This window comes from Dermacentor albipictus, chromosome 3 (genome assembly GCF_038994185.2).
Source record: "Dermacentor albipictus isolate Rhodes 1998 colony chromosome 3, USDA_Dalb.pri_finalv2, whole genome shotgun sequence".
In the NCBI taxonomy this organism is placed as follows: Eukaryota; Metazoa; Arthropoda; class Arachnida; order Ixodida; family Ixodidae; genus Dermacentor; species Dermacentor albipictus.
Genome location: NC_091823.1, coordinates 125,123,142 through 125,149,807, shown reverse-complemented (window position 1 = coordinate 125,149,807; position 26,666 = coordinate 125,123,142). Strand labels below are relative to the sequence as shown.

General features: G+C 43.8%; 1 protein-coding gene across 1 annotated transcript in view; it reads right to left on the bottom strand.

Moving 5' to 3' along the window:
- The window catches only part of LOC135909443 (MAM and LDL-receptor class A domain-containing protein 1-like), a 240,271-nt gene that overhangs the window by 107,044 nt on the left and 106,561 nt on the right, over positions 1-26,666 (bottom strand). Inside the window, exons 22-27 of the mRNA XM_065441401.2 lie at positions 26,472-26,504; positions 24,099-24,233; positions 20,590-20,728; positions 10,440-10,548; positions 5,875-5,956; positions 523-648 (exon numbers count right to left, since the gene is read on the bottom strand). Of these exons, the coding sequence (XP_065297473.2) occupies positions 523-648; positions 5,875-5,956; positions 10,440-10,548; positions 20,590-20,728; positions 24,099-24,233; positions 26,472-26,504 (624 nt within the window). The remainder of the gene's footprint in view (positions 1-522; positions 649-5,874; positions 5,957-10,439; positions 10,549-20,589; positions 20,729-24,098; positions 24,234-26,471; positions 26,505-26,666) is intronic.

Genomic DNA, 26,666 nt, shown 5'->3' with positions numbered 1-26,666 from the left:
TTACATCTTCACATTTATAGAGTGTATACAACTATACGGCGCAAAAACGAAAGAAAAAGCACAAGTACATAAGAGGAGTGACGTCACTACCTTGAAGTTCTCGCACAAGCTCCCCGTGAAGTCATGAAATTGAAGGCGCTTGCCCTAGCGTTTAGTTCAGCTTTAAACGGTAGAGATTGATAGCATTGTACTCTGAATGAGCTGAAAGCTGACTATAGTAAGTGTTAGGAGCTTTTGCTGAGCCACAACGGTCTCAAACACCAAACAATGTTTTGAAATACGTGACGTCACACTGACGCACCGGCATTGGGCACATGGCGCAAAGTTCAACTGTCAACATTTGTTTTCTCTCGCAGTAACCGACCTATCCCCATAATATTAACAAGAAAGTGTGTTAAGCCACATTTTATATCTCTAAAACTTATTTAGCATACTTTTAGTGCATCCATAATCACAGCACGTTCGTCAAGTCTCCAGAGCACGTGCAAGCACGTCCAGAGCAAGTTTTCGTCACTTACTCACCTGTCAAATTCTTCTTGGTATGGTCTACAAATCGAATATCCGCGGCGCGCCGAATTTTCCAGGCGTCGAAGCTGTTAGGAGCTTGTTTTATCGGGCACGGAAATCCCACTTCCCAGGAGCAAAAATCTGAACGAGGAAGCACAACGTAGGCGCATTACAACACATCCAGTACCAAATATTTGCCAAGAACTTTTGCGGCCCAAATGAAATGTTCCTACAGGCATTCCACTATGCAATTTCTAGAAGTAGTTTGTTGATTTTGCATACACATTCGGTATTATTTCTTTTGAAACGGATTGGGATCCATTATAAGCTTCAAATTATTTGTCTAAGAAGTATAGGAAAAACATATTTTTCCTCCAAATGGAATGTTTCTCTTAGGAAGGTATTATTAGGAGGAAGATGTAGCTCGGCAGCGCTTATCGAAGTGCATGGAAAGGGGAAGTAATTTTTCTCAGCAACCACTGCAGCAAACTTGACGAAGTTTGTTGCATTATAAAAAAACAGAGTCTAGTGACTGTTCGAAACAAATTTTTTAGTTATACATTTATTTTGTATTATGATTGTTTAAAATCGCAACTTTTCAGGAAGCGGAACTATAAATTTTACAACTTTAGCTCAACAATAAAAAACGATATCGCAATTCTTTGAAATGCATCTAATACTACATCTACAGCGGGCATGTTATATGTATTATAAATGGATCTAAAATAGAGCCCTAACATCTCAGTAGGAATTTTAAAAAGCTTCGTAAATAGTGGTACAAACCGACGTAAGATTTAACTTAATAGATCGAATTAGTTTGCCTTGCATATCCTGATGGATGCAATTTGCAAAACTGGAATATATGTTTTTTTTATGCATATTCACGGATTGGTAAGAGTTGTGCCCCTATTATTGTCGATCTAACTAATTTTCCGACATCATTGCCCAAAATCAATGCCATAAATTAGTATTTTGCTGCCGACAGTCGCCAGAATTTAACTTTTTCTCTCAAATGCACCAAATTTCATTAAAATCGGCCTAAGGGTTCCATTATAATAGCATTTCTGCGTTTGACATAGACTTGAATAGGCGGCGCTGGAGTCGGGGTGGAGCTAATGCTTCCACTTAACGAGACAACACCACACCGTCGCACCTCAAAAGACGCAGAATAAGAAATTGTGCAGGAACTACTATCGACGATGCATTTAAGTGCAAGCGATTAGCCGAATGGTGCAAGGAATGGTGCAATCCGTGATTAGCCGAATGGTGCAAGGAATGGTGCAATCGAAGACGTGTAGTTGTTTGAGTGAGAATATTTAGGTTAGGCGTGTTGTTTCAGTGCGTTATTTTGAGAAGAACATGTGGACGAGTTAACCAGCCTCTCTGTAGCGGTAGTAAAGGTGAATATTCGTACAAAATCCATAACACCCCCGTACAGCAATGCCTCGGGGTGAATGTAGATATGTAAATAAATAAATAAATAAATAAAATAATTCCTCCAATGTTGCAGAGCACAAGCGAGAGCACGCGTGCATGCGCTAGTGTTCCTTCGCCCACAAGCACGGAAACTAACGCTCCTGTGATTGCCAATCTTACCACTGTCTTTCGCGTGCACCACCTCCCTTGTTCACAAGGTGACTGAAAACGAGAGCATGCCACTTTCTTACGCTCTTGCCTACTGCCTGATAGCTCTTTGAGACGCTGCGTTAGACTGTACCGCCTTTAAGGTTGGCCTCAGTGTTAAGAAATTGGTAGTGTAACGCTTTCTCGCCAATGTAGGAAAAATCAGGCATCGCACAATCTCAGTAATACCAGGGTCCTTTTATGCTTTTCTTTCTGGTCATGAAACTTCCGCCGAAAGTGTCATATATACAGAGATAGTAGCTCTAGAGCCACTGACCTAAGTTGAAGGGAATTATTGCGCTACGCCTGATGCGCGAACATGAATATCGTTCAATAGGAAAAGTCCCTCTTGTTAGTAAGATGAGCTAGTTATATTTGCTTGGTTATCTTAGTTAAGGCAATTAAAGGTAAATAATTATTGCGTTTCAAAAATACTTCAGTAATGAGATTTGTTAGTTAATTAGTTACTTTAGGAAATCTGTTTGGTTCGTGAGTTCGCTAAAAATGCATTAGTATAGTTAGATCATTAGTAAATTATTAGTTATTCAACAAATATTAGTTCAGTTACTTTCGTTAATTTAGTTTCTTAAGTTGGCCATGTTCCTTTAAGAAAGTTACGTATTTGGTTAGTTGACTTAGCTCACTTAGTTATTAGGCACGTCATTAGTTAATTAGTGTGTTTACTTAGTTCAGTTAGTAGTTGGTTAGTAAGTTCGGTTCGATTAGTCGTTACTTAGATACTTTGTTCTAGTTAAACATATTTGGCTGGTTAATAAGTTATTTAGAGGTTAGTTAAGGTAGCTGACTAGTTAGTTAGCCCAGCTAGTTATTATGAAATAAACTTAATTGACCAGCAAGCTTAGTTGATCTAGTGCCTAATACCGTCAGTAAGCTCGGTTAGTTAGTTAAGATGGTTAATAGTTAGATAATTAGTTTACTTAGTCTAATTATTAGTTTTTTAGGTTAGGTAATGAGTTAAGTTATTCATAGTTGCATAAATTTCGTTTGATAGGCGAGTTATTATTTGGTTTAGTAAGGTTAGTTATACCGAGTTAGAGTTAGTTTGGTTAGTTGGCCTACATGTTAGTTAAATTGGTTACTAAATTCGATAAGCTGACTTATTTATTAGTTGGCTTTGTGAGAAAGTTGAGCTATTTAGTTAAGTTCCGTATTACTGAGTCTAATTAGCTCAGTGACTAATAATGAAATTAGTATTTTTGTTATGTTAGTTTTTATTATTGTATTTGTATTACATAGTTATTAGTTTAGTTAGTAAATTGGTTTGTTTAGGCGCCTTTGCAACTGGGCCGACACGCAGACACAACAAATCTTAGGCGTTGTCGCTATCACGAAGACACCCGCCGTGGTTGCTCAGTGGCTATGGTGTTAGGCTGCTGAGCAGCAGGTCGCGGGATCGAATGCCTACCACGGCAGCCGCATTTCAATGGGGGCGAAACGCGAAAACACTCATGCACTTAAATTTAGGTGCACGTTAAAGAACCCCAGGTGGTCAAAATTTCCGGAGTCCTCCACTATACGGCGTGCCTCATAATCAGAAAGTGGTTTTCGCACGTAAAACCCCACAATTATTTATTATCACGAAGCATGCAGTCCCCCCATGAAATTGTATGCACAGTTTGAAACGCTAGCAGCTAAAGACAAAACGCAGGCCTTTCACGCATTTATCATTCTGATCTAGGCCTCTGTTACTGAATGTGGAAATGGACAAATCTGGGAATGAAGCAACGCGTTCTAGTGGTGTCGAAATGGTTCGCGTTTAAATTTTTAGCATAGTGCCAGGGGCGGCGATTTGCAAGTTGTCAAAGGCATTTGACAATGTTCACGTGGCAATAATAACAGTCGACCCTTGCGTAATAGCAGGCTTATGTAGAGAACATCTGCGGTGACCTACCTGTCACTAGGGCTGCGGTGCGTCCACAGCGGGCGCTCTATTAAATGTCCCCACAGCGTTACGCGGGTTTCGTTATCAGAGGGAAAGTACAGCGAGGCACTTCTAACGCGAAAGTCGCTATCGCCGTCGTCTTCTTGCGGCTCACATGACGCATACGCTCGAGTCGCAGGCGCACAATTGCAGGACGCACACAAAATCCATCTGGTGACGTTTCGCAAAGTGAAACTGCATGCTGGAAACTAAAAAAAAAATTATGGGGTTTTACGTGCCAAAACCACTGTCTGATTATGAGGCACGCCGTAGTGGAGGACTCCGAAAATTTCGACCACCTGGGGTTCTTTAACGTGCACCTAAATCTAAGTACACGGGTGTTTTCGCATTTCGCCCCCATCGAAATGCGGCCGCCGTGGCCGGAACTCGATCCCGCGACCTCGTGCTGAGCAGCCTAACACCATAGCCACTGAGCAACCACGGCGGGTGCTGGAAATTAAGTGCCTGCTTATTGCTTCATCTTATGTTACTTATAAATATTATCTCACCTGCTTTTTATGCGGCTATTGTGTATTACCGCGACATGGCATCACAAAGTTACCGAAAGAGTTATTCCGATGTGAAACTATCAGTTATTTCAGGAGTCTAGTTTAGATAATTATGTTAACGTGGGAGTTCGATATTTGACTAAAACAAATCACCGATGATTTCGATATTCTCTAACGTGAAGTTTGAGTGCAGCTCTACACGTGTTTTCATTTCGCGTGTCAGAATATTGTATTATGAATATGTAGGCACACAGTTTATATCAGGAAGAGGGCGCTATGAGCAGCGTAGCTGATGCGGCAATTTGTCTCGTGCAGCACATTGCAAATGGAGCGAAGTGTGGCGCGACTGCCTCCTTATCGGGAGGGTGAATGAGATAGCGCGTGGGTGACGCGTAGGCGCGATTCACAGCAGCCTCCATGCAGCTGGCACAGCACTTTGTTTCCATACAGACGCCGCGTGCTACTCTGGCGCCAACCCGCCGTGGTTGCTCAGTGGCTATGGTGTTGGGCTGCTGAGCACGAGGTCGCGGGATCGAATCCCGGCCACGGCGGCCGCATTTCGATGGGGGCGAAATGCGAAAACACCCGTGTGCTTAGATTTAGGTGCACGTTAAAGAACCCCAGGTGGTCAGAATTTCCGGAGTCCTCCACTACGGCGTGCCTCATAATCAGAAAAGTGGTTTTGGCACGTAAAACCCCAAATATTATTATTATTATTACTCTGGCGCCGTATCGTAGCCATCGTCGCCGCGCAGTCCGTCTTGCGCGGCGCTACGCTTTTCTTCTTGAGGCTTTCGTTCCACCAACTACGAGAGCGGGCCCGTCGTCGCGGGGGAATCGTGCCACCAGTGTCAGCGGCAGCCCCCAAGGGAGAATCAAATCGAGCCTTACTCGCAGCTGCTCGCCATCGCCCCTTGCAAGAGCAGTGATCCTCACCACACACGCTGGTACCATGGACTGACTTCAGCAGCTGACGCTGAGGACGAGCGTAACCCTCCACACAACACCTATTCTCCTCACCTCACGCCGCCGTGCATCCCCTTCCCCTCGGAAGCGCCGATGAGATCGCCCATGCGGCTGAAGTTGCCCTGGCCACCGGCAACCCAGCGCCTGCGCAGGCCGTCTCCCCTCCGCTCCTCCTCCACTTTCTTCCTCGCGCGCCTTTCTTTCATCTGCCTTTGCGCTCCGCGTTCGCTCGATTACGAGATAAAAAACGCCGAGGCACGCCGGTGCTAAACGAAGGAACGGTTGCTTAAGAGCTGCATTCTAAAGGAGGGGCACAATCTTGCTTACCTCTTGGCGGGCATGGTCCCGAATCTATTTGTATATCATCGAGAGCAACTAGGCCGGGCTCCATGTAAAATGATATCCACACCTGAAACATACAAGAGAAACAGGGATGAACGTGACATTCTGTATGAACTGTATGCACACGTAAATAATGCGATCAAAACCATCGGACGTGTAATTTAATATCTGAAAATGGAGTAGAAATACTCGCTGCTGCGAGGGTGATCGCTAATAATATTACTCCTTCGAATCGTACAGATTTAACCATATACTGCGTTCTCCGGAAGCGCAAAATGATCTGCACTGAAAGCTGACGAAGAAAGCCGCAATACATTGCTTTATCAGCTTTCAGCTTTTCTGTAGCATTTCTGCATTGGAAATAACTTTTGCAATGCAATTAACTTATATTATTCATATAGAAAACACAAACGCTGGCTTAGTGTAAAGTAGCTGTAAAGCTTTTGTTCAAATTGGTCTTTCACTGAAAACAAACACTAAATCAGAAGGCAGTAATCTAGGGTAAAAGCATAAAAATTCATGCCTAAGCGTAACATGCAGGCCTAAGTATGCAGCCTTTCTACTACCTCATGAGTCTAAAGGGTACACTCTTAGTGAAGTACTGCATGACGTCCTCCATATGAGCGGTATGTTCTCGAATAAGCCCAGACAACCACATATAAGCGTGCATTCAAGCGAAGTTATGCGTGACAGCACGCTGCTCACGACTGTATGCGGCCAAACACCTACAAATTTGGCGCCCAGACAGGGCGCCGAAACCTTGAGAGAGCGTTACAAAGTCCAAGCTTCAAGGAGTGGTGAGAGTGAAGCTGTGAGGGAGAAAGAAAAGCGAAAGCCAGAAGGATAGAAAGAATCGACTAAGAAAACAGTCGTCGCCTCTGTGCTCAGCTTGCGTGGCGCAAAAAGAGGAGAGACTGCTCCGGCTGGGACGGAGCAAAAACATGGCGTGGGCCGGCGGAAGAGGCGATACTTTTCGGTGGTAACTGTCGTCATCTCTTTGTGCCAACAGTGTTATGCGACTGTGTTTGCGTTGGGACGTCATCTGACCACGCCGAGGAACTATCTCGGTTATCTCAGTGACGTTGAACTTCACCGACATTACTGGGAATTTTAAGAAGCCAGTGCAACTTCGACGAGTCGTGGGTGTGCGGCAACAGTGCGACGATCAGCGGCGGTGGACCTCCATGTGTGCTGGATCGTCGGAGTGCGTGCTGTACAGCCGGGAACCAGTGTTGATTCAGTAGGTTGATTTTTGCTGACCATACTACTAAAAACCTAATTTTACCATTGCATTATTATGAGCCAGTAGATAACGATATTCGGTGATTAAACATCTGAAAGTGTAGTACTAAAGTGGACACGCACATTCAAGTTTTGGCATGTGAATTAACCATAACTGCAAGCGTAGTTCCGTTAGGGTTTCCTCAAATTGGATTACCGGTGGCGGGATTTTTTCTTGCGTAGCCAGACATCCTTTTGATGAAATTTCATGCGGGGATTTTCACAATGGCGCCAGTAATCGCGTGTAGCCTTCTAATCATGAAGTCTTTCTCTCTTCTTTTATCACCTTCGTGAACTTTTGCGGAATAAGCTCATTGCATTTCGTAGTTGATATTGGTCGAACTACGGATTTATTTTGAACAATTTTATGGCGCGTTACGCACTTTCAACTTGTCATGTGTGATTTGTGGATGTTGCTGACTTTCCTGTTGAATGCCTCGAGTTCATCGGAATTCAAGGCCCAATTTAGCTTGGAGCTTGTTTCACGAGAAAATAATCGTTTAACACCGACGACGCGCCAGCACCGAAGTGTCGGTTTGCGCCAAAAGGAGAATTTGCCACAATATCTCTTGGAGAGGAGCAGTACAGTCGTTACATGTCGAAGGAGTGAAGGTCTATGCCACTGGTAAAATTTTAACGGCGCGATATCTCACGGGGAATTAGCAGTTTCAAGTTTTATTGCAGACTGAAAAATCTGTGAATTTCAGTACTTGCGTCATTTCAGAATGTTGTCAGAAAGTGGCGCTGCACTGCTAAAATAGTATGAAAGAAAAAAAAGCATCTCTACAAGTTCGGCATTTTCCTTTTGTCTAGTGATCGCCACGTAGTGTTGATTTTATACTGTGAGGTACCCACTAGTCCCAAAATAGGCCTTAGTAAGACCATTTTCTTGAGCTTTTGTTTCTCAAATTATCAAATTTCTAACATTTCATTTTGTTCTCACCTGCCTAAATTTTTTTCTAGGCAAAATTAAAGCTGGAGATATCACTAATAACAACGCCACTAAAGAAAGGAGTACTTCCGATTCTCCAGTGCAACTATAGAGTTCACAACAGCATCGGTAAATGAAAATCAGGCCCAGAATTATTGTTCATTGCAGTGAGGAAAGATCATATGTTTATGAAGCACACGAAGAAAAAGCAGTTTCTCCAGCAGAAATGTGTCGTGGGGCGGAGAGAGAGAGAGAAATCCTTGCAATATTGCTCGCATGAAATTTACAACAAAGCACTTGGACACGCTGTACTGTCGATATAGGTATACACAAATTCAGAAGCCCTGTCACTCATTTCCACTGATTTCAGAAGAGTGAGAAGTGACTAAGTCAGTTTAGGTGAGTGTAAATGAGCGCAAGTGTAGCTGAATGCCAGTAGGTCAAAAGGACATAAATGAGTACACCTTAGTGCCTGCTGACAATGTGGGCTAATTGCTTATCACCTGCAAGTGTAAGGAAATATGGCTGTGAAAAATAAACCATAAGCCCAAGCATATGTGAAATGTGTTCGTGCAGAGCGTAGAGAATGAAATTGAACGCATTTTGCTCCCTTTAGTTGCTTGCTCAGAGCATTATGTCTGTTTGTCCATTGTCACGGCTTGATTAATTTGCTTAAACTACGTATGCAGTCATTGTATTCAGATTAAGTATGGATGGACTTTTGTGCTAATGATGCGAGTGAAATTTGAAACACAGCGCTGTAACTTGAAAGGTCGGACACGTTCGCATGTTGTTCACAATCTCTTATGAGTTATGCACATGTAAAAGTGTATGATATAGAACAGTCTGCTTTCTGCCGCAAATCATCGCCACCTATTTTTATAGTGTTGAGATGAATAACTGGGCGTGTTGACAGAGCAATATCTGATGTGAATAGCGTGAAGACGACGGACAAATAGAGAAACACACACACATGGTGCCCTATTTACTTCCAACAATGAATAATCAGGAAAATAACGCCACTATGTTGTACGAGGAACGCAATCACAGTTCATCTGCGCACATTCGCAGTCAGGTAAAGCAGTCCTTTGTGTGATAATGGGATTGATGCAACACTCACGCACCTATCACCTGCCTCAACGTTCCGTTTGGCCTCAATTACTAGTCTAACCCATTTGTCACGGCTTCTGGCAGGCATGAAAATTTGCCTTATATTTAAAACCTCTACAATGAATTTAAAGTTGCCCTCTATCCGATTTCTCACACTGTTTTGATGATGCCTCAGTCTATCATTGAGGCATTGCTCGGACGGGCCTACGTACTCTCTACCACATGAAAAACGGAATTTCGTAAGCGACTCCTGCCTTAATATCGATGTGCTTGCTTTCCTGATTTGTGACACAGGCCAGTGCCTTGCGAAAACAGGCTTGGTCATTCTGCAGATCCTCGAAAGCTTGCACGGGGTAAAACACACCGCCTCTACATTAGCTCGCTTGGCAGTTTTCTTCAAATTATGCGACATGCTGTGTATCTAAGGTATGACAGCTACCTTTTATTTTTCGTGAGGTGGCTCCTGCACCAGTTGGCGGGTTTGAGACTTCTTCAGGATTTTTTTCTGCTACAGAAAATAGCACAGGTTGTGGGCAGCCTGCCTCAATTAGTCGTTCAATCTACTTAAGAAAATTCTCCGCAGCTTGCTGCGAACATGACTTAAAAACATTCAGCAGGCGCATGTTAGCAATGTAACGTTTGACTAGAATGACTACATTCTTTGTCGTCCTCATTGCGCATGTCACATCACATCATCACATCAGTTTTATAATGCTGACACATGCTCTTGGAGGAAGAAGGGAAAAAAGATAGTAAGACAGGCAGGTTAGTCAGTGTAAATACAAGCGACCTACCTTGTGCTGGAAAAAGCGCATAAAGGCATAAACCGCCTAGTAATCAGGGCAGATTGGATCCGAAATACCGCATAAAGATTTGGTGTTATGCGCGCCGTTTTTCATGCGGCCCTCTTCTGCAACGGATAGGCCCATTTATATGCGGGCCGCATAAAGTAGGCCGCTTGGAGGATACCATTTATAAACGTCTAAATTTTAATCTATCGGCGCGTATATGCGTTGTTTTAAGCCGGTATTGACGAAGAGTGCAGAACACGCATAAAAGTAGGACATCTCTAGAAAATAGACAAGGGGCAATACACTTCTGCTTATTGGGTTATATCTAACCTGGATCATACATTGAATATGCCAGGCTGTAAAAAAACGTTTTGCGCAAAGCTACAAAACCATGCCCCATGGTGCACACAGAAAAATGTCGAAGAAATTGCGCCCACCTTGAATTTACTCTCGGGCTTCTCGAAGTCGACGATTACGTGATCCCATCTGTGGCTGGCGCGAGTGATTGTTCCAAACCGCTGATCGCCTCCACACCGTATGTAGAGACTGCAGGAAAGATTTAGCCTTATATGTAAGACATCGCAGGACCTAAGTTATGTTAGGACTTTGAGGGACACGTGCCGCAGTGAATCCGCAGTTAAACACATACTGCGGCCAGACACAGACACCCAGAAAGAATGCGAAGCATTGTAATGGACAACACAGACACTCAGCGAAAAGAAACGAAAGTGAGAAAAAGAAGAAAGTGAAGCTCGCTGTATTAACGAATGAATAGACCTTCCCGTATTCCCTTCACATCAATCAGTTTCCTTATCCCATGAGTATCAGAATCAACTGATTCCACAGGCCAACGCTATAAGGTATCTGGGAATCATTTACGATCCTGGATAAGATTTGCGTCCTCATATTAAAAAAAGAGCTTTGTGAGAAAAGGTGAAATCGCTCTTCGTTGACGATAAAATGCAACAGGAAGTTTGGTATGCGTAGGAATCATGCACATTTATCGCGCTTATGTAAGAGCAGTCTTCAATTCGGCTGTGCGTTGATATCTGGCTGTCCAAATTATAAGTTGCAACTTTTATTTATGATAGAGAGACGGCCCCTACGTAAGCGTCTTTGTGTCCCTAAGTATGCTGCAAACCTGGGACAGTATCCAGGCGCAAACATACAAGATTTAGCGTCTATATTTCAGCTGCTAACACTGAAACTTTTTTCAGGGCATACGAACATATTTCTGGGACAAGTTACCCGGTCTTTGTCGCACAAACTGCACTATTTCTTGATTGTATGTGGCCGCGGTACATGTTCCTTCAGGTAGTATTTATGCAGTACTTTAGCAGAAATAAACGTTAACCTACTAAAAGTTCAATGTGCCACTTCAACAACAACATGTGATGCTCCTAAGTTTGATTACGTATTTCTGAAAAATGCTCAATTCATAGCCAAACAGACACAAGTCGGACTCTTGAAATAGTATCTGGAAGATCTTCCTTCCTACAATGTAGTGTCCATGGACGCCACAGAAAAAGATGAGAACATGAACCTAGAACAGCATGAAAAGCATGAACCTAGAACAGAATAAAAAGCATGAACCTATTAGCCCAAGCAAAAGTTTTTGAGAAATCAGCGATACGCTTTGACTCTGAAACACTATCATGAAGCTTTGCTACCCGCCTTCCCGATTACAATCAAAGTTATGTGGCCTAATTCATGGCCACATGCTTAGTAATTTACAAAATTCCGAAAATGTGTCTCATAATATTGCTCTCAGACTGATGTCAGTTGTTATGTCGCTAGAAAGTACACATAATTGCCTATTGTACCAATTAATACACTTTTTCATTCCCCATTATGGTAAAGAAATTCGGCTTTTGTGGATAATTTCACGTTGTGGACTAGCACTTAATAAGACTGCAGACAGCTTGCAAAAAGCAGCGCTTGGTAGGCCAGAATGTTTCTTTTTACCTAACCTTAGTCTGCTGGCGGTAACAAGACTCCGAAGGCGACAACGATACCTACGTAGAGAAAATGAGCCCTTCGTTTCTGCACCGGTTTACGAACATCTAGCGTTCCCTGGAATGCCCGGTCTTATCCCTCTCGGCAATGCCAAGCTTCTATTACCCTATCGCGATGACGAATACTGCAACTAAATCCGTACCTGAGTTGGTGTGGGTTCGCACCATCGAACCTTTATGCAACATGTGGGGATATAGAATCCCTGGACCATTTCCTCCTCTTCTGCCAGAAATCTAATTCCGTAAGAAATACCCACTTAAAGCAGCCCCTATTTCGTATGGACCTTTCTCTCTCGGTGATTAGCATTTTATCTTTTCGGGACAAGTACCCTTCGTCGAGTCTGAAACGAAGTGTGTCAGATTGTGCATGAGTAATTCATGGCTTGTGGGAGACTCTTATGTTAAACATCTTTTTCTCATTATTAACCCTGAACTGCGTCATTTTCATACCACAGCATGTTCGTCAAAAGTGGCACGACCAGCTTTCAAGAAATAAAAAAATAATTTATAATCGCTATTAATTAGGTATACATACTATACAGATCCATAAGTTAACAGGAAGGAAGACATTGATATCATGATTCCATTGAAAACCATGGCCAATACCCCCCCCCCCCCCCCCCCTCGTGAGTACGTGCCATAATTTTTGAAGGAACAAGACGAAGAAAGAATAGTCATGTCAACAGCAAGCAGAGATGGCGAAGACATGCCGAGACATGTCGCTAAGAAGATATGCTCGCCTAACGTGCATGTAATACGGGTTCTGCAAGCACACACACGCAGACGTCAGAGGCTCTGCCTGTCGGATCTTTGCTGCTGCGTGATCGGCTCCCGGCTAATTCCGTTTTCGAGAGAGATACGCTCGCCACTCAGCATCACGATGGATTATGAACACATGCTGAAACAAGCGGGTGGCCATCGAGCTATGATTTTTAAATTACGTATGAAAAAGCAACTTGCGCAGACCCATGGAATACAATAGGACAAATTAGCGATTATAATTGTCTAGATATTCAATACGGGTTGCATTCCAAAAGACTTACAACAGTGTTCTTCACCTATTACTGTTTATAGCCCTCTGTAGACAACGGTCGCCTTACAAGTCGTTATACTGACAGCAATGATATCTTCTGTGGTTCACAGAAAGTCTCCTCTTAGGGTAAATATATTGTAAAAAACATTCACATTTATAGATTTTTCCTACACTTCAATTGATGGCGAGGGATACACATGGGTTTCAGAGGTTAGCCAGCTTGTGAGTTGTGCCTGACCTAACCGTATTGTAAGGTTTCTGATCCCGACTTTCCTGTAACGGCTATAGTGAGCAGCCACTTTACGCGCTTTTTTCTTGTGACTCGTAACATGCGTTTATTAGTGAGAAGTCAATGAGCCAGCGATACCACTACAAACTACTTTAGTCGCGCATGGACGAAACTCTAAAATTCCCTTTTTACTGATACTTAACTGCGTTCATACTGTCACAACGGTGACGAACAAAAAACTGAAAAATGCATGACTTATCAGTTTAGATAAACCAGCAAAGTAAACGATAAAGAAAGTACAACAACAGCGGCGAGCGCATTCGCCGATCGACGAAAATCTGATCTATGTATCAAGGACGTCGGCCACGTAATACACGTGGCCGACGTCCACGTGTATTACGTGGACGTCTTGGAATTCAGAATTCGTGGAATTCAGAACTCTTTGTGCAGTCTGGCGTCATTGTTGACGCTCGCGTATAGAATGCGCACCAATATTCAAGGTGCGCATGTAATTAGATTAGACAGGATTCTTTCGCGACAGATTCGGAAGTTCCAATACATGCGGGTGCGTCTTGCGTCAAGCAATTACCGTAAGAGTTTGTATCCGAAGGAAAACGGTTACGGAAAAAAAAAATATCTCATAAGTGCGGGTTTCAAGGCCCCAGTATTCCAATATCATTGTCGGGGTGCTGCAAACAAAACATGAAAGTGAAAATTAATTACAGTGACGTTTCGCTTCGGGAACGCAGGTTACGCGCAAACGTATGGATGCTATGTTCTTTTTGTGCTTTGCACGTAGAATATTTGCGTTGTGGGAAGCCGCTTAGCACGTTCCTAGGGAGTCTCCTGGGCAAGCCAAGCTCGCGCCTTTTGCCGGGCATGTTTAGCTCGTGCCCGGCGCTTGGTCGACCAGCGCTCGGCCTGCCACCGCTTGCGTTGCTGCTCCGCCCTTCTCGCTGGACGTTCGGTATCTCGATAACGAGGCGAACCCGGCATGTACATAACACACAAAAACCCGTAGTAACTGACAGAGGAGGTTAACCCGGCGATCCTTCGCCTACCCTCCTCCTCCGCGATGCTTCGCCTCCTTTCTCCTTCAGCTTTTCGCTCAACGCCACCTAGACTTTCCTCTAGGGTGAGGCTGCGAACATGCACAGCAAGCACCGCGGAGTCAAAGCACAAACGAAAAGGGCGCGGACGCGGTCGCGGACGCTACGTTGACAACGACGGTCTGATGCCTGGCACTCTGGCGTGTGATTCTCTTCTCCATCTCCAGGCGCTTTCCTCCTTCGGCTCTCGCTTCCCTCTCGGGGACAAATGTCGGTGATTTCGCAGACGGTGCATGTACGCTTATTCGCAAAAATTGCGTAGGCTTTGCTGGGTATTACGCCACAAAGATGTCTTGCACGTGCAGATTAGAGCGTATGGGCGCTAGTGTAATGATGGTCGTCACAGGCTCCGAAGTTGAGTTTTGCGTGATGGGGGCTACAATGAAAAAGAGCTAAGAACTTATTGTGCATAAATTCACCCTTTTGGACATGGAAATTATACAATGGCTAGCGATAAAGGTCGTCCAATTTATACAACTCAGACTGGAGTGAGAACTTTGTTAATGTTGAGGTAATTCTATTTTAAACACGGTGACCTGAAATATTCGCATAATCAATTCAAAATAAATCTTAATAATGTGCGCAACTCATGTCTAAAAGTCATGGGATTAACAATATTAGATATTATATCAGGAAGCTCATTCCAATACCTAATGGCGTGTGACAGGGCCGATGAATTAAACGCATTAGTTTAGCAAATAGGTATCGAAAGCTATGTTCACTGTGCGGACGTCTTCAAGAACGGCAGGGCGAATTAAAGTTAGGGAAAACGAATACTCATGTTGAGTTATCTTGCGCAATAAACAAAGTAGCGAAATAGGTCAACGTTTCTTTAAAAGCGGGAGTGTAAGTGCTATCCTAATTCTTGTTACGCTAGAGTGTATGCTATTACCTCTGATGACCAATCGAGTGGCTCGGTTATGAATAGCTTCAAGGTTATGGACTGGATAAGGTTGGTAAGGTGACCAAATGGGCGCAGCATATCCAAGTTGAGGGCGGACAAATGTTTGATATGGTAGCTTGCGAGTAGTTTGAGCGTCATTGTAAAGGTTACGGTTCAGATAGCCGAATGTACGGGCTGCTTTTGCTGTAATTGTGCTGATATGAGTTGATCGTGAAAAAGTTGGTGTACGATGGACGCCTAGATACTTATACGCGTATGTTCTGGAAAGGGAACAATTGTTAGGCAAGTAGTTACACGAAGAATTCATACGTTTACGACTAAAGGCAATCAACTTGCGTTTATCTGTATATAACGTAATTAAGCATGAGTAACACAAATGGGAGATTCGATTAAGGTCTTGTTGAAGAGGGATGTGGTCATAAACCCTTGAATGTTTCCGTATGCGACGCAGTCATCCGCATACAACCAAATTTTCGATGAAACACCTGAGGGAAGGCCGTGACGTAACCAAATAGACAAGTAGCATTTACTCACGCCTTGAAAACCTTTCATTAACTCACGACACAGGTTGTGGGGCTCCCATGGTGTAATTCTGCAATGGTTCTCGCTTTCTATTTATAGTTGGCGCACCATAGTGGCAGTACCTGGACGCTGTGGACCCTTCAAATGCGGTGAACGTGCATTGACATCCCTCTCTCTTGCTGCCGGAGTCTCTTCACGCCATTTTAGACCCTACGTTTCGAACACAGGGTCACCATAACCGAGAAACCCTTAGACTGTGGAAGAAAGGCCACATATTCAGAGCCTCATTACTCCTGATGAGCATTGGTTTAAGCTCGATGGATTATACCAACTAGGGCAGAGTGAGATATACTGAACACGACCAGTCCTTGTTGGATCGAAAAGCGTACTGCCGAGGTGTGCCTTTCTGTATGCCCAGTGAGAGGTTAAACATAGCTCCGATTCCGTTACGCGTGATGCGACAACCGTGCCAACCATTGAGCAACGACTTCTTTCCTCTAAACAAGAATGCCAAGGCGCATGACATATACTAAGGGATTAGAAAGCTCACATTTGAACTTAGAGTACAGGAAGAGCGGGTTCTACGGTCTCTTCTTTCAATCGCGCTCGCTCCTTACTTCTAGTGGGCCTGCCATGGCCAAACGCGGTGGGCGCGTTTAGCAAACTTCTGTTTTGCCACCTGAGTCTCTTCGCACCATTTTTGGACTATGCTGGTCGAACACGGGGTCCCATAGCCGAGCAAGGGAAAGCTTTCTAAAAAAAGCTTCTGAGACGTTTGAGCTTCGCCTTTAAGAGTAGAACGCGATAACAATAAAGGGTCCTTGACTGCTTGTCACGTTTCCCGGCAACTGCAGCAGCTGCAAGCGGTACCAAATTGGTACCAAATTTTGGCTCACTGTCAATGCACGCACAACGCCGACGAAGGCGGATTTTCTCCGTAACGAGGCCCTTCAAGCTATCGGTTTAACAAAAATTGCACGCTTGCAAGCCCTACAACTTCCGCAAGCCATGGCGAGAGTGAGCGCTCTCGCACGCGACAATTCCCGTTCAGACCGACAAACGCTCTGCCGAGCAGTGCCTCTCTGAACGCCGAGCGAGAGGCATGAATAGCTCCGTTTGCGTAATTTGTAGCGCGAAAGCGGTGCCATTTATGTACGATACGCATGTAAATTGTATGATCGAGTAATGGCTTCTTTCCTGTCCAAAACAGGGCCAAAGTAAGGTGAGTTAGTAGTACCGTTGCAACGATCTTAGCGATGATATTACGATATGTTTTGGCTATACATGGCTTTAGCTAGCGACTGCCTATCGAGAAATTAACTGAAATGCACGTAACGTAAGAAGTAGGCGTATGAAAGGAAAATAACAAAATAAGTGAGAAATGAAGTCCGAAATTTCGTAAGTGTGCGTAAGTGTGCGTAAGTGTGCGTTTCGTTTTGGGCGCGCTACGCGGACTACGGTAAGTCATACGGGCTGCTATAACGCCTCCTGCCACAACCTCATAGTCCAATATACGCCAGGACGTTGGAGTGCCCTGTATGGTCAAGAACATTATTAGTGGGTCTACGTCGACATAGTGGCGTCCTAACACGGTTGATGGGTTTGTATTTCTAGCAGTGTTGTCGAACATTGTAGTGTAAACTCTCGATTATTTGCTCGTTCTTGATGCGTAGACGGGCTGGCCATCGGGCTTCTTTGGAATATGCGGAATATATGGAGATATGTGACAGTGTCGAGGTTGTCTTCGTGGCTGACGCCCAGAAGCATGATGTTTAGCGTTTTTGCGGGGTTCCTTCGGTAAAGAACTTGAATTGTGTGATATGCGTTATTTCTGTACAACGGAATTGCAGATGAACGTTGTGCACGGAAGGACGACATCGCAGGTATTGTGCTCAATATCAGTGTCCATTGCCGACATATCGGCGAGGGTCTTCTTTAGGCTTCTCATGGCATCATTCGTCTGCGGGTGGCAGGCGGCTGTCCTAGGGTTGTTTGTCTGGGGGTATTGCAGAATCGCTTTGATAAGCTCCGCTGTCAAAACCGTTTTTCTGTCGCTTATGAGGACTTCTAGGGCCACAGGTCGGAGCAGGATGCTCTCGACGAAGAATTTAGTTCCTTCGGCCGCACTATCTTTGTGAAGGGCTTTTGTTTCGCTGTAGTGGGTAAGCTAGTCGCTAGTCACGACACAACACTTCTTCCCGTAGGTTGCAGTTGAAAACAGCCGCTAAAGTCCATCCGGGTCTGCTGGTATTGTCGGCGAAAAGATTCCATTGGCTGCAGGAATCAGGCTGGCCTTCTCGGTTGTCTCTTGTGTTGGTGACAGTATCGGCATCTCTCAACGTAATTGGCGGCCTCGCAGTTCAGACGTGGCCAGTAACAGTCCTGAATTTTAGTGACCATGCGGGAAGAACAGGAGGTGCCCTGCCATTGGGTCATCGGGAAGGGCATGCCGAACCTCTCGCCGCAGTGCTGAAGGCACAGCCAGTAGGCAGCTGGTGCAGAATGGCGAGCAGCACTGCTTTACGAGGACGCCGCTTGTAAACTAAAGCAAAGACAATCAGCGCCTGTACAGCCGAGGGACTAAATCAATCTTATCTTTCAAGTACTCGAGGAAGCTTCTCTGGATCATCGAAATGCTTATCTATGGGTCAAATCCATCGGCTGTTTATACAGTACTCGTCGTACAGAAAAATCGCTGGTGCTTTCATACGTTCTCGAAATGTACACCAGTATTCGGGTCGCGCATGCAATCTGCTTAGAACATTCTCTTGAGAGAGAATGGGTAAGAAACATTCGAAGAAAGTTCTTGTATATGAAGGCGCGTCTTACGCCGAGTGGTAATCTTAGCAGTTGTTAGCACATGAAAAACGAATGGTTACCGAAAAATAAAAATAAATAATGAACGTGTATGAACAAGTGGCATCGCTAAACTTAATGCATGATAAATATAGCAATGCAGTAGTCATTTCCCTAGTACATCAACATAGTCATGAAAGACATTCGTTATCGCGTACTATAGTTCTTCTTACCTTCCTTCCACGTGTAAGTAAACTATTTTCACCCTCTAAAAAGAATTACCTAGAGTATAAACAAAACTGCTCGTAGTTTGCGTCTTCTTCCATATATGGCTTATGTTCTTTAGAAACTAGGGTATAAAATGCTGTAAATAAATGAATTGCTGGAATGTACAACCGAAAGTGTTTGGAGCGTTACCTCATATGATCAAATTTATCTTAGGAAGATCAAATGTGGTTGCATGTCATAAAATGACTAAAATAGCCACAATTTCTCGAGTAAACGTAGTCATGAGTAACTACAGTAAGATTGTCATAATTGTACAACAATTTTTATTCTATAACTATCACATCCAACTTCAGCTCGAAGAGCCATTCTTTCTATAGAGCACGAATCACCAGGGCTGATTGAATGCACAGCGGGGACGCGCGCGAAAGGGCAAGCTGCATCCGAAAAGATGATTCAGAGACAAGGAGTAAACGCTGGTCAGAGCGCGCAACTCTCACGTTGTAATCAACGGCTTTCATTTTGTGGGTTCGCTCATTGTTGTTACGCGTGAATGTTTGCGAGTGATCATCGAGTATCTCGGTGATATATGATGTTAGCATAATTAGGACTTTCTCTGAGCATGACCCCATCTGAGCGGCCCTAATTTACTTTTCTCCTGCGTGAAAGAAAATTGCCGTCCTTACTGCTATCTTTTATGGGAAACACTTAACAAACTAGTGAAATATTTCACAGAGGACTTCTTAATTGAAACATACGGGCTAGAACATTCAATAGATAATATAACGGATAACATAAATGCAGACTTTTTTTAGATTTCATTTCTGTTAACTGTAACTGTAATAAAGTTTATTTAAAATATGAAATGAAGAAGAGCAAGCGTCTGTGGAATAGTGACTAGTCATTTGAACAAAAGGTATAGAGGTGCTATGAAAGCAAAATGAACTTCAAGTTTTTTTTTCTTGTGCTAGGAGATGTGGACAAGGAACCAACTAGCCTAAAACGCCAGTTACTCTATGAAAGCATCAAGGCATGCGGATATACACCAAAGAAGTGACCGTTGAGGCAGGTAACCATTGTGAGGTCTGAAAGGTGCCTCTTGCAGCATCACAGTTCCACGTGTCCAGGTATTTCGCGAATGTCTGAAACGCGAGATAATTTTTTTTGGCTATGCTACCCCGTTTTTCTCTGTCTCGCAATGACATCGCCATGAAAAAAAGGAGAGTCTAGCCGCTACGGCGATACTAAACCGGGCATGCAGCATAGTAAGCGAGCAGCTATTCCTGGTGCAAGGACAACACCTGGGAAGCGGCGCCCAATACGAGCAACAGCAGAGCAAAAGAGCACCGCCACCCTCGCGTTGCCGCCATCTCTCAAGTCCATGCGATGCTGACGCGAGGAGGGATGAAGCCTAACCGGACGGGGCATCACATTCCGCTCAATCGGATGTACTTGAACTTGAATACAATACGTGTGCTGTGCGAATGCTCTCGCGTAACTTAGATAATAATCGTGCATGGGATCTGCCGGAATCCTCTTGAGGGGATTGTACACCGCAGTTAACGCTCCTGCCAATTTATCTCGCGTTATTGGCCTCCAACTTTATTGCAGTGTATTTTTGTTTTTACTGACATTGAATGCCTGGTAATATTGCGACACAAAAGACATAGTTCATCTATGTTCGTTGCCTTTTCTTTCGCACAATTATTTTTCACATAATCATCTTTTTAATTCTGCTAAATACGAGTACTCACTTTACGTGTTGTGCATGGACGGTAAACACCCACAAGCTGAGGCATGCTCCACCAGTTGCATTGACATCCAAATCGGGACTGATGAGAATTGCATGCTGCGGTTCCTGGTCCTCGTTGTTTGTGGCAAATGCAAAGCGTCCTGCAAAAGTGGCTTATGCATGAACATGGAATCTCGAAAAACATCAAAATACTTCTGCACATAGTAAAAGATAGTCAATATTATACATTTTTCCCCAGTATGATTGCCGTTTGTAGCGATGACTTTTTAGGCTTCAGGGTTAGGTTATATTATATTCACTAGGTGTCGCGTGACCGTGTGGTCAGGGGTGGATGCAGTGCAGCCTCTATGAAAGGGGGGCGCTGCTTTCCCTCATCAAAATAAGCAGCAAAGGAGGGGAGCTTGCTGCATGCTTAGTACTGTGAGCAGTAAAGTTCCGGCATAATCAGTGGGGTGGAGGGGGGTGGAGCCTAACTTTCTTCTGGAGCCGCCAGTGGGTATTGTAAGGGTTATATCAGGGAGCTCCCTTGAGAACAGAGAGAGAGGGGAAGAAGGAAAAGCACGGAGGTTAACCAGACTGAGTCCAGTTCCTACACATGGGGAGGGGAATGGGGTAAGCGGCGCAGGACCAAATGAGGTAGAATTAATCTGCTCTGCATTAGTCATCTTAATCTGTGCACAGAGTACCAGTGTTGGCAGCGGTAGCTTATCTTGCTTTAGGCCATTTGGCAACTATGCGTCGTGCGTTTGCAGCGTTATTCATGGTATTCTTTAAGATAACCTCTTGCAGGCGATCAAGACCGCCATTGTTCCTAGTACGTGCTCTGATGTAGCTTCTATTAGTGTCTGCTGCCGGCTTTAATTTTGGCGCTAACGTAATGAGCTAGCGCTTTGTTCGAATCATGAAAGAAACCTTGAAAGAAAACAGGGAAATATAGGCTTTACTAGTTCATTCATTTTAATTGCAAAAATGTGGGCAAGAAAATTGGAGTTGGGGTTTCACCAACAATATTAGCAAAACACTCATTGCTCACACCTAATCTTGAACTGGTATCAGAGTACGGTCTTCAATTCTCTGTTGGATTCCAAGGCATGTTCGCAAAAGAAACAGGTGTCGATTGGAAATGCACAAAACGGAATTCCTGATGCCGGAGGTATTGAGGGCCTTCGGCCACGAAGTTGGCTGCGAAAACATCCTAGCCTGAATCCATGCGCAGTCAGAAGAGGCAATATCTCGTCCGCTATAATGAGCCCGACGACAGGGCAAATTGTTTTAAAATATAGTGAAAATGAAAAGAATCTACCTTATCTTACTGTAAAACAATCGTGCACTTTTGGTTGAAGGAGGCAGTATACTTTTATATTGTCACGAGAATTCACGCTATTAAGCGCACGCTATTAATTCACGCTTTTAAGCGCACAAACAACATACTGCGCGAGGGGACGATGTTATTACGAGGTGAAACTCGTACGTCCATTCCTCAGACAGAGGAATGGACGAGAGACTACCAGAGGAGGTCAACCCAGCGCCTTTCTGCCTACTCTACTCCTCCGCGATGCTTCGACTTTTTTCTCCTTTACCACTTCCCTGAATGGCACCTAGGTTTTCATCTGCGTGGCGTTGCTTTGCCGCGCTCCCTAGACTCACAGCGTGCTCAGAGCACTTCTTCCTATTTTCCTCGGTGCGCAGTTTTCTTCACCTCTAAGCACCTTTCCCCTTCAGCGCTCGCTTCCTTCGCGCGTGCAAACTACCCATCGCCGATTTCACTTCCGGGCTATTTGCGTTCGGGTGTATAAGACGAATATCTCACGACTGAGGCCACACTTGTGGGTGACTTTTCTTTAATGTGCCTCTGTGCAATTGCTGTCGCGCTGTGACATCCCTATATCGAACAACGGTCTAAATAAGCACGAGGATACGAAAATTCTTATAAAGGTATCCCTTTCAGTAACTCCGAACGGTGTGCATTGTAGCTCACTGTCAAAAACTCACTACGAAATTAAGTTGTTATGCTTTAAATGACAATTTCAACGCGTCCCCGTCCGAGTTCAGCGCTTTGGTCGTGAGTGCGCGTGCAACGTTCACAAACTTGCACCTGATGGTGACACGTGGTCACTTGTTTCACGGCTACATGTCAAGTAGTGCCCGGCCCCGTGAAAGGTGCAAGCGGCAGCTGCATATGGCAGCATCAACAGTTAAGGACTGATGAGTGCTTCATCGCGTACTGCGTCGTCTGTCGTTCGTTTGGGGGCAATTTTATAACAATCACCACAGGCAGTTTATAACAGGTGTAAATGCAAATATTAGTTGAAAGAGAGTAGACCTTATAGCCCTAGTGATGAGGGCACTGAAGCGTGCGTTTCATAAATGTGCATCCTTTATAGAATAGTACGATGTGCAGTGCAACTTATTCGACAGAGAGGGCACCAATATTGGAGACTTCTAAAACTACGTAACGGCCGGCATGCTCTAACCTGTGCTACTCATTGTATTTCCAAATTTTTGCAGGCCTTTGGGTGTTTCTGCCAGCCAATATGACTCAGTTGCCATACCGTTCTGCTGTTCGGCATGAGGTTCTGGCTTTGGTTCCGGCCAGGGCCGCTGTATACCAAGGGGGGCGGACTTAAAAAGGAAAGAACGTTCATGTACTTAAATTTAGGTGCACATTAAGGAAGCCACATGTGGTCGAAGTTATTGTGAAGCTCCCCACTAATGGTAGGTATTTGCATAGTCCCTCATAATATACTGTGCTATTTCGAGATGGGATACGCCAAAATATAAATTGTCGATTATGACCACCGCGACAGCTTCGTAGGTGTGCATCTATAAGCTGGTGTCTTTGAGCTAGTGGCTCACATGGAAATTTTATATTAGTCTCAGCAAGAAGAAGCATATTTACATTTTCACTTCTGTAAAGAAGGCAAGTTGGGCAAACGGAGGTATTTTATTAGCTTCTAGATCTCATGTAATCAATATCGCCACACAATTCCAAGTGGCATTGACTTTCGGACCGGCAATTTATATGAAAATTTGTTACGTAGAAGCGTTTAGAATGGTTATCATTACAAATAACTAAATATTTAGAAATAAATAGTAAGACGTTCTGGCACATCAAAAGCCATAACTGCTCTGCTTCGCCCGTATGTTTTCTGCTTCAGTAAGTGCATTATAGCATAACTGATTATAGGAATGTGTTCGTTTTTGTATTTGGTGGTAAAAACAGTGCGTTGAAAAATAGCTGCTTCAAGTGCTGCGCAGCCGCAATGCCAAGGATACGCATTCTCAGCGTGGGGCCTTGAATAGGCGGGTATCACTGCTGAGTAGCACTTAAGAGCAACGGGTTATTATTCCGCAGTCCACTTAGGTAACTCATTAATCGGGTTCTTTCCATACGGAATCTCAAGGTGGTATCTGTAGAAAATAACATCAATGCTAATAGCGTTTGGTTACATTCGTCCATATTTTTACAGTCACATAACAAATGATAAATAATTGACATAACCGGGTCACCTCTATATGCCTTGAGGGTGTGGTCAAACCGCGGAAAGTCGGGACTCTTCTTGCTTGGATCGTTTAAAGCCCATTTAAGGGAGAAGTTTCCCGGACTCCACCCACACATAGTTCCACTTTCGAATGTGCACCGATCTGAAAAAAAAAAACTATTGTAATGGATTGGCAACATCAACATTAAAAAAAACTCATCGACCGTCAGAAATCACCACACATCTTAATCAATATATCTTTCGTTTTAAATGCGAAGTAGCTCGTGCACATTTCATAGCTTAAACCTTCTCTACACTGACCGCGTGGAGCAGGAAAGGATAAATATGTGTACTGGCTTCAAGTGAAAGAACTTCTTAAAACAAAGAACATTTCATGTATACGCGACATTATAATTGAAAGAATGCCCTAATTTCAATACGTGTGACCTAGAGATGTGTCCTGAAGGGGAAAACATATGAACACATGCAACAGGGAGAGTGTAAGAGTTGGGTTGAAGATTAATATGCAGGAAACAAAGATAATGATAAATGACGGGGCAAGAGAATAAGAGTTAAAGATCACAAGTCAGCCTATAGAGTCTGTGAAGGAGTGCGTTTATTTAGGTCAACTGATCACAGGGAACCCTGACCATGAGAAGGAAATTCACAGAAAAATAAAAATGGGTTGCATCGCATACGGCAGGCATCGTGAGCTCCTGACTGGGAGCTTACCGTTACCATTGAAAAGGAAAGTATACAATCAGTGTATTTTACCAGTGCTGACATATGGAGCATAGACTTGGAGGCTGACAAAGAAGCTTGAGAACAAGTTAAGGACCGCGCGAAGAGCGATGGAACGAAGAATTCTAGGCATAACATTAAGAGACAGAAAGAGAGCGCTTTGGATCATAGAGCACACGGGTATAGACGATATTAAAAAAAATTAAATGATGGGGTTTTACGTGCCAAAACCACTTCCTGATTATGAGGCACGCCGTAGTGGAGGACTCCGGAAATTTTGACCACCTGGGGTTCTTTAACGTGCATCTAAATCTAGGTACACGGGTGTTTTCACAATTCGCCCCCATCGAAATGCGGCAGCCGTGGCCGAGATTCGATCCCGCGACCTCGTGCTCAGCAGCCTAACACCATAGCCACTGAGCAACCACGGCGGGTCTATAGACGGCATTCTAATAGACATCAAGAGAAAAAAGTGGCGCTGGGCAGGTCATGTAATCCGCAGATTAGCTAACCGTTGGACCATTAGGGTGACAGAATTGGTACCAAGTGAAGGGGAGCCGCAGTAGAGGACGGCAGAAGACTAGGTGGTGCAACGAAATTAGGAAATTTGCTGGTGCTAGTTGGAATCGGTTGGCACAGGACAGGGGTAATTGGAGATCGCAATGAGAGGCCTTCGTCCTGCAGTGAACATAAATAGGCTGATGACCATGACGATGACAACAACAGCAACAACGATGACGACGACGATGATGATGATAATGATGACCATGAATGTCTCTTGACCAAATAGAATCTTTAACATTGTTCAAGAATTGAAAGTAGTAATTATTAATAACATGTGAAACATGTAGGCTCTCTGACTGTAACTAAATTTAGTCGTAGCCAGAACAGAAGTTTTAGGATGGTAGTCTTTTAGTGTATAGTGATTACAAAAGCCGAAATATTGGCATTCTTCGTGCTATTTACCGCGTGTTTCATCAACATTTACAATACTTCTTTTTATGAAAGAACAGACTTTTTACCACATATATGTCACTGCCTCTCGCAGGAGATACAGTTCCGCGTTCATGAATGATCTTGCAGCACAAACGGTTTTCCCGGAAGCATCTCTGTAATTTTATTTATTTATTTACTTACCTACTTACTTGCTTACTTACCTACTTATTAACTAACTGATTTATATTTTTCAAGGCTCCGAGGTGCCGTATAGTGTGAGGGCTGTTTAAATAGTTAGAGCATATTGAAGTGCAGCAGAGGTCCAGTTGTCACATAAAATTTAACATTGCGAAGTTTAACGTTATGCATTAAATATCGAAAAACGTTTTCAATTTCTTGAAGACGACCTTTCTGTACGCCACTCTTCGTGCACAGGCGACAGCTGATTTGCAGTTAAGCTTACTGATCACAATTGCACGTATCACTGAGATGTATATGGAATGCGTACACAAAGTGAAGAAATGCGTGCATAAGAACGGCCTAAATGTTTTTGACACGTACAGGATATTCTAGGATAAAAATAAAACAACTAACTTCCTGATCAGGTACACATTTTTATGGCACTGAGTTAACCGGCACATAGTCCAGTATTAGGCTCAAACATTGTTAGCAGCCGTGCATTAAAGCAGTTTAAAACAACAGATCCAGAGATGACATAACTTACAAGGAGTATCAGAGTTCCCCTTCGGTGCAGCAGCTGAAAAAGAAAAGAAAATTCGCAGCAAATAAACATTTCAACATCACATCTAAAATTACCGAAGGAAATCATCGCAAGAAACGCACAAACAGGATAATTGATCGAAGAATTGTTGGTGCATATTAGAAACAAGTGGCAAATTTTATGGGTATAAAACATCTC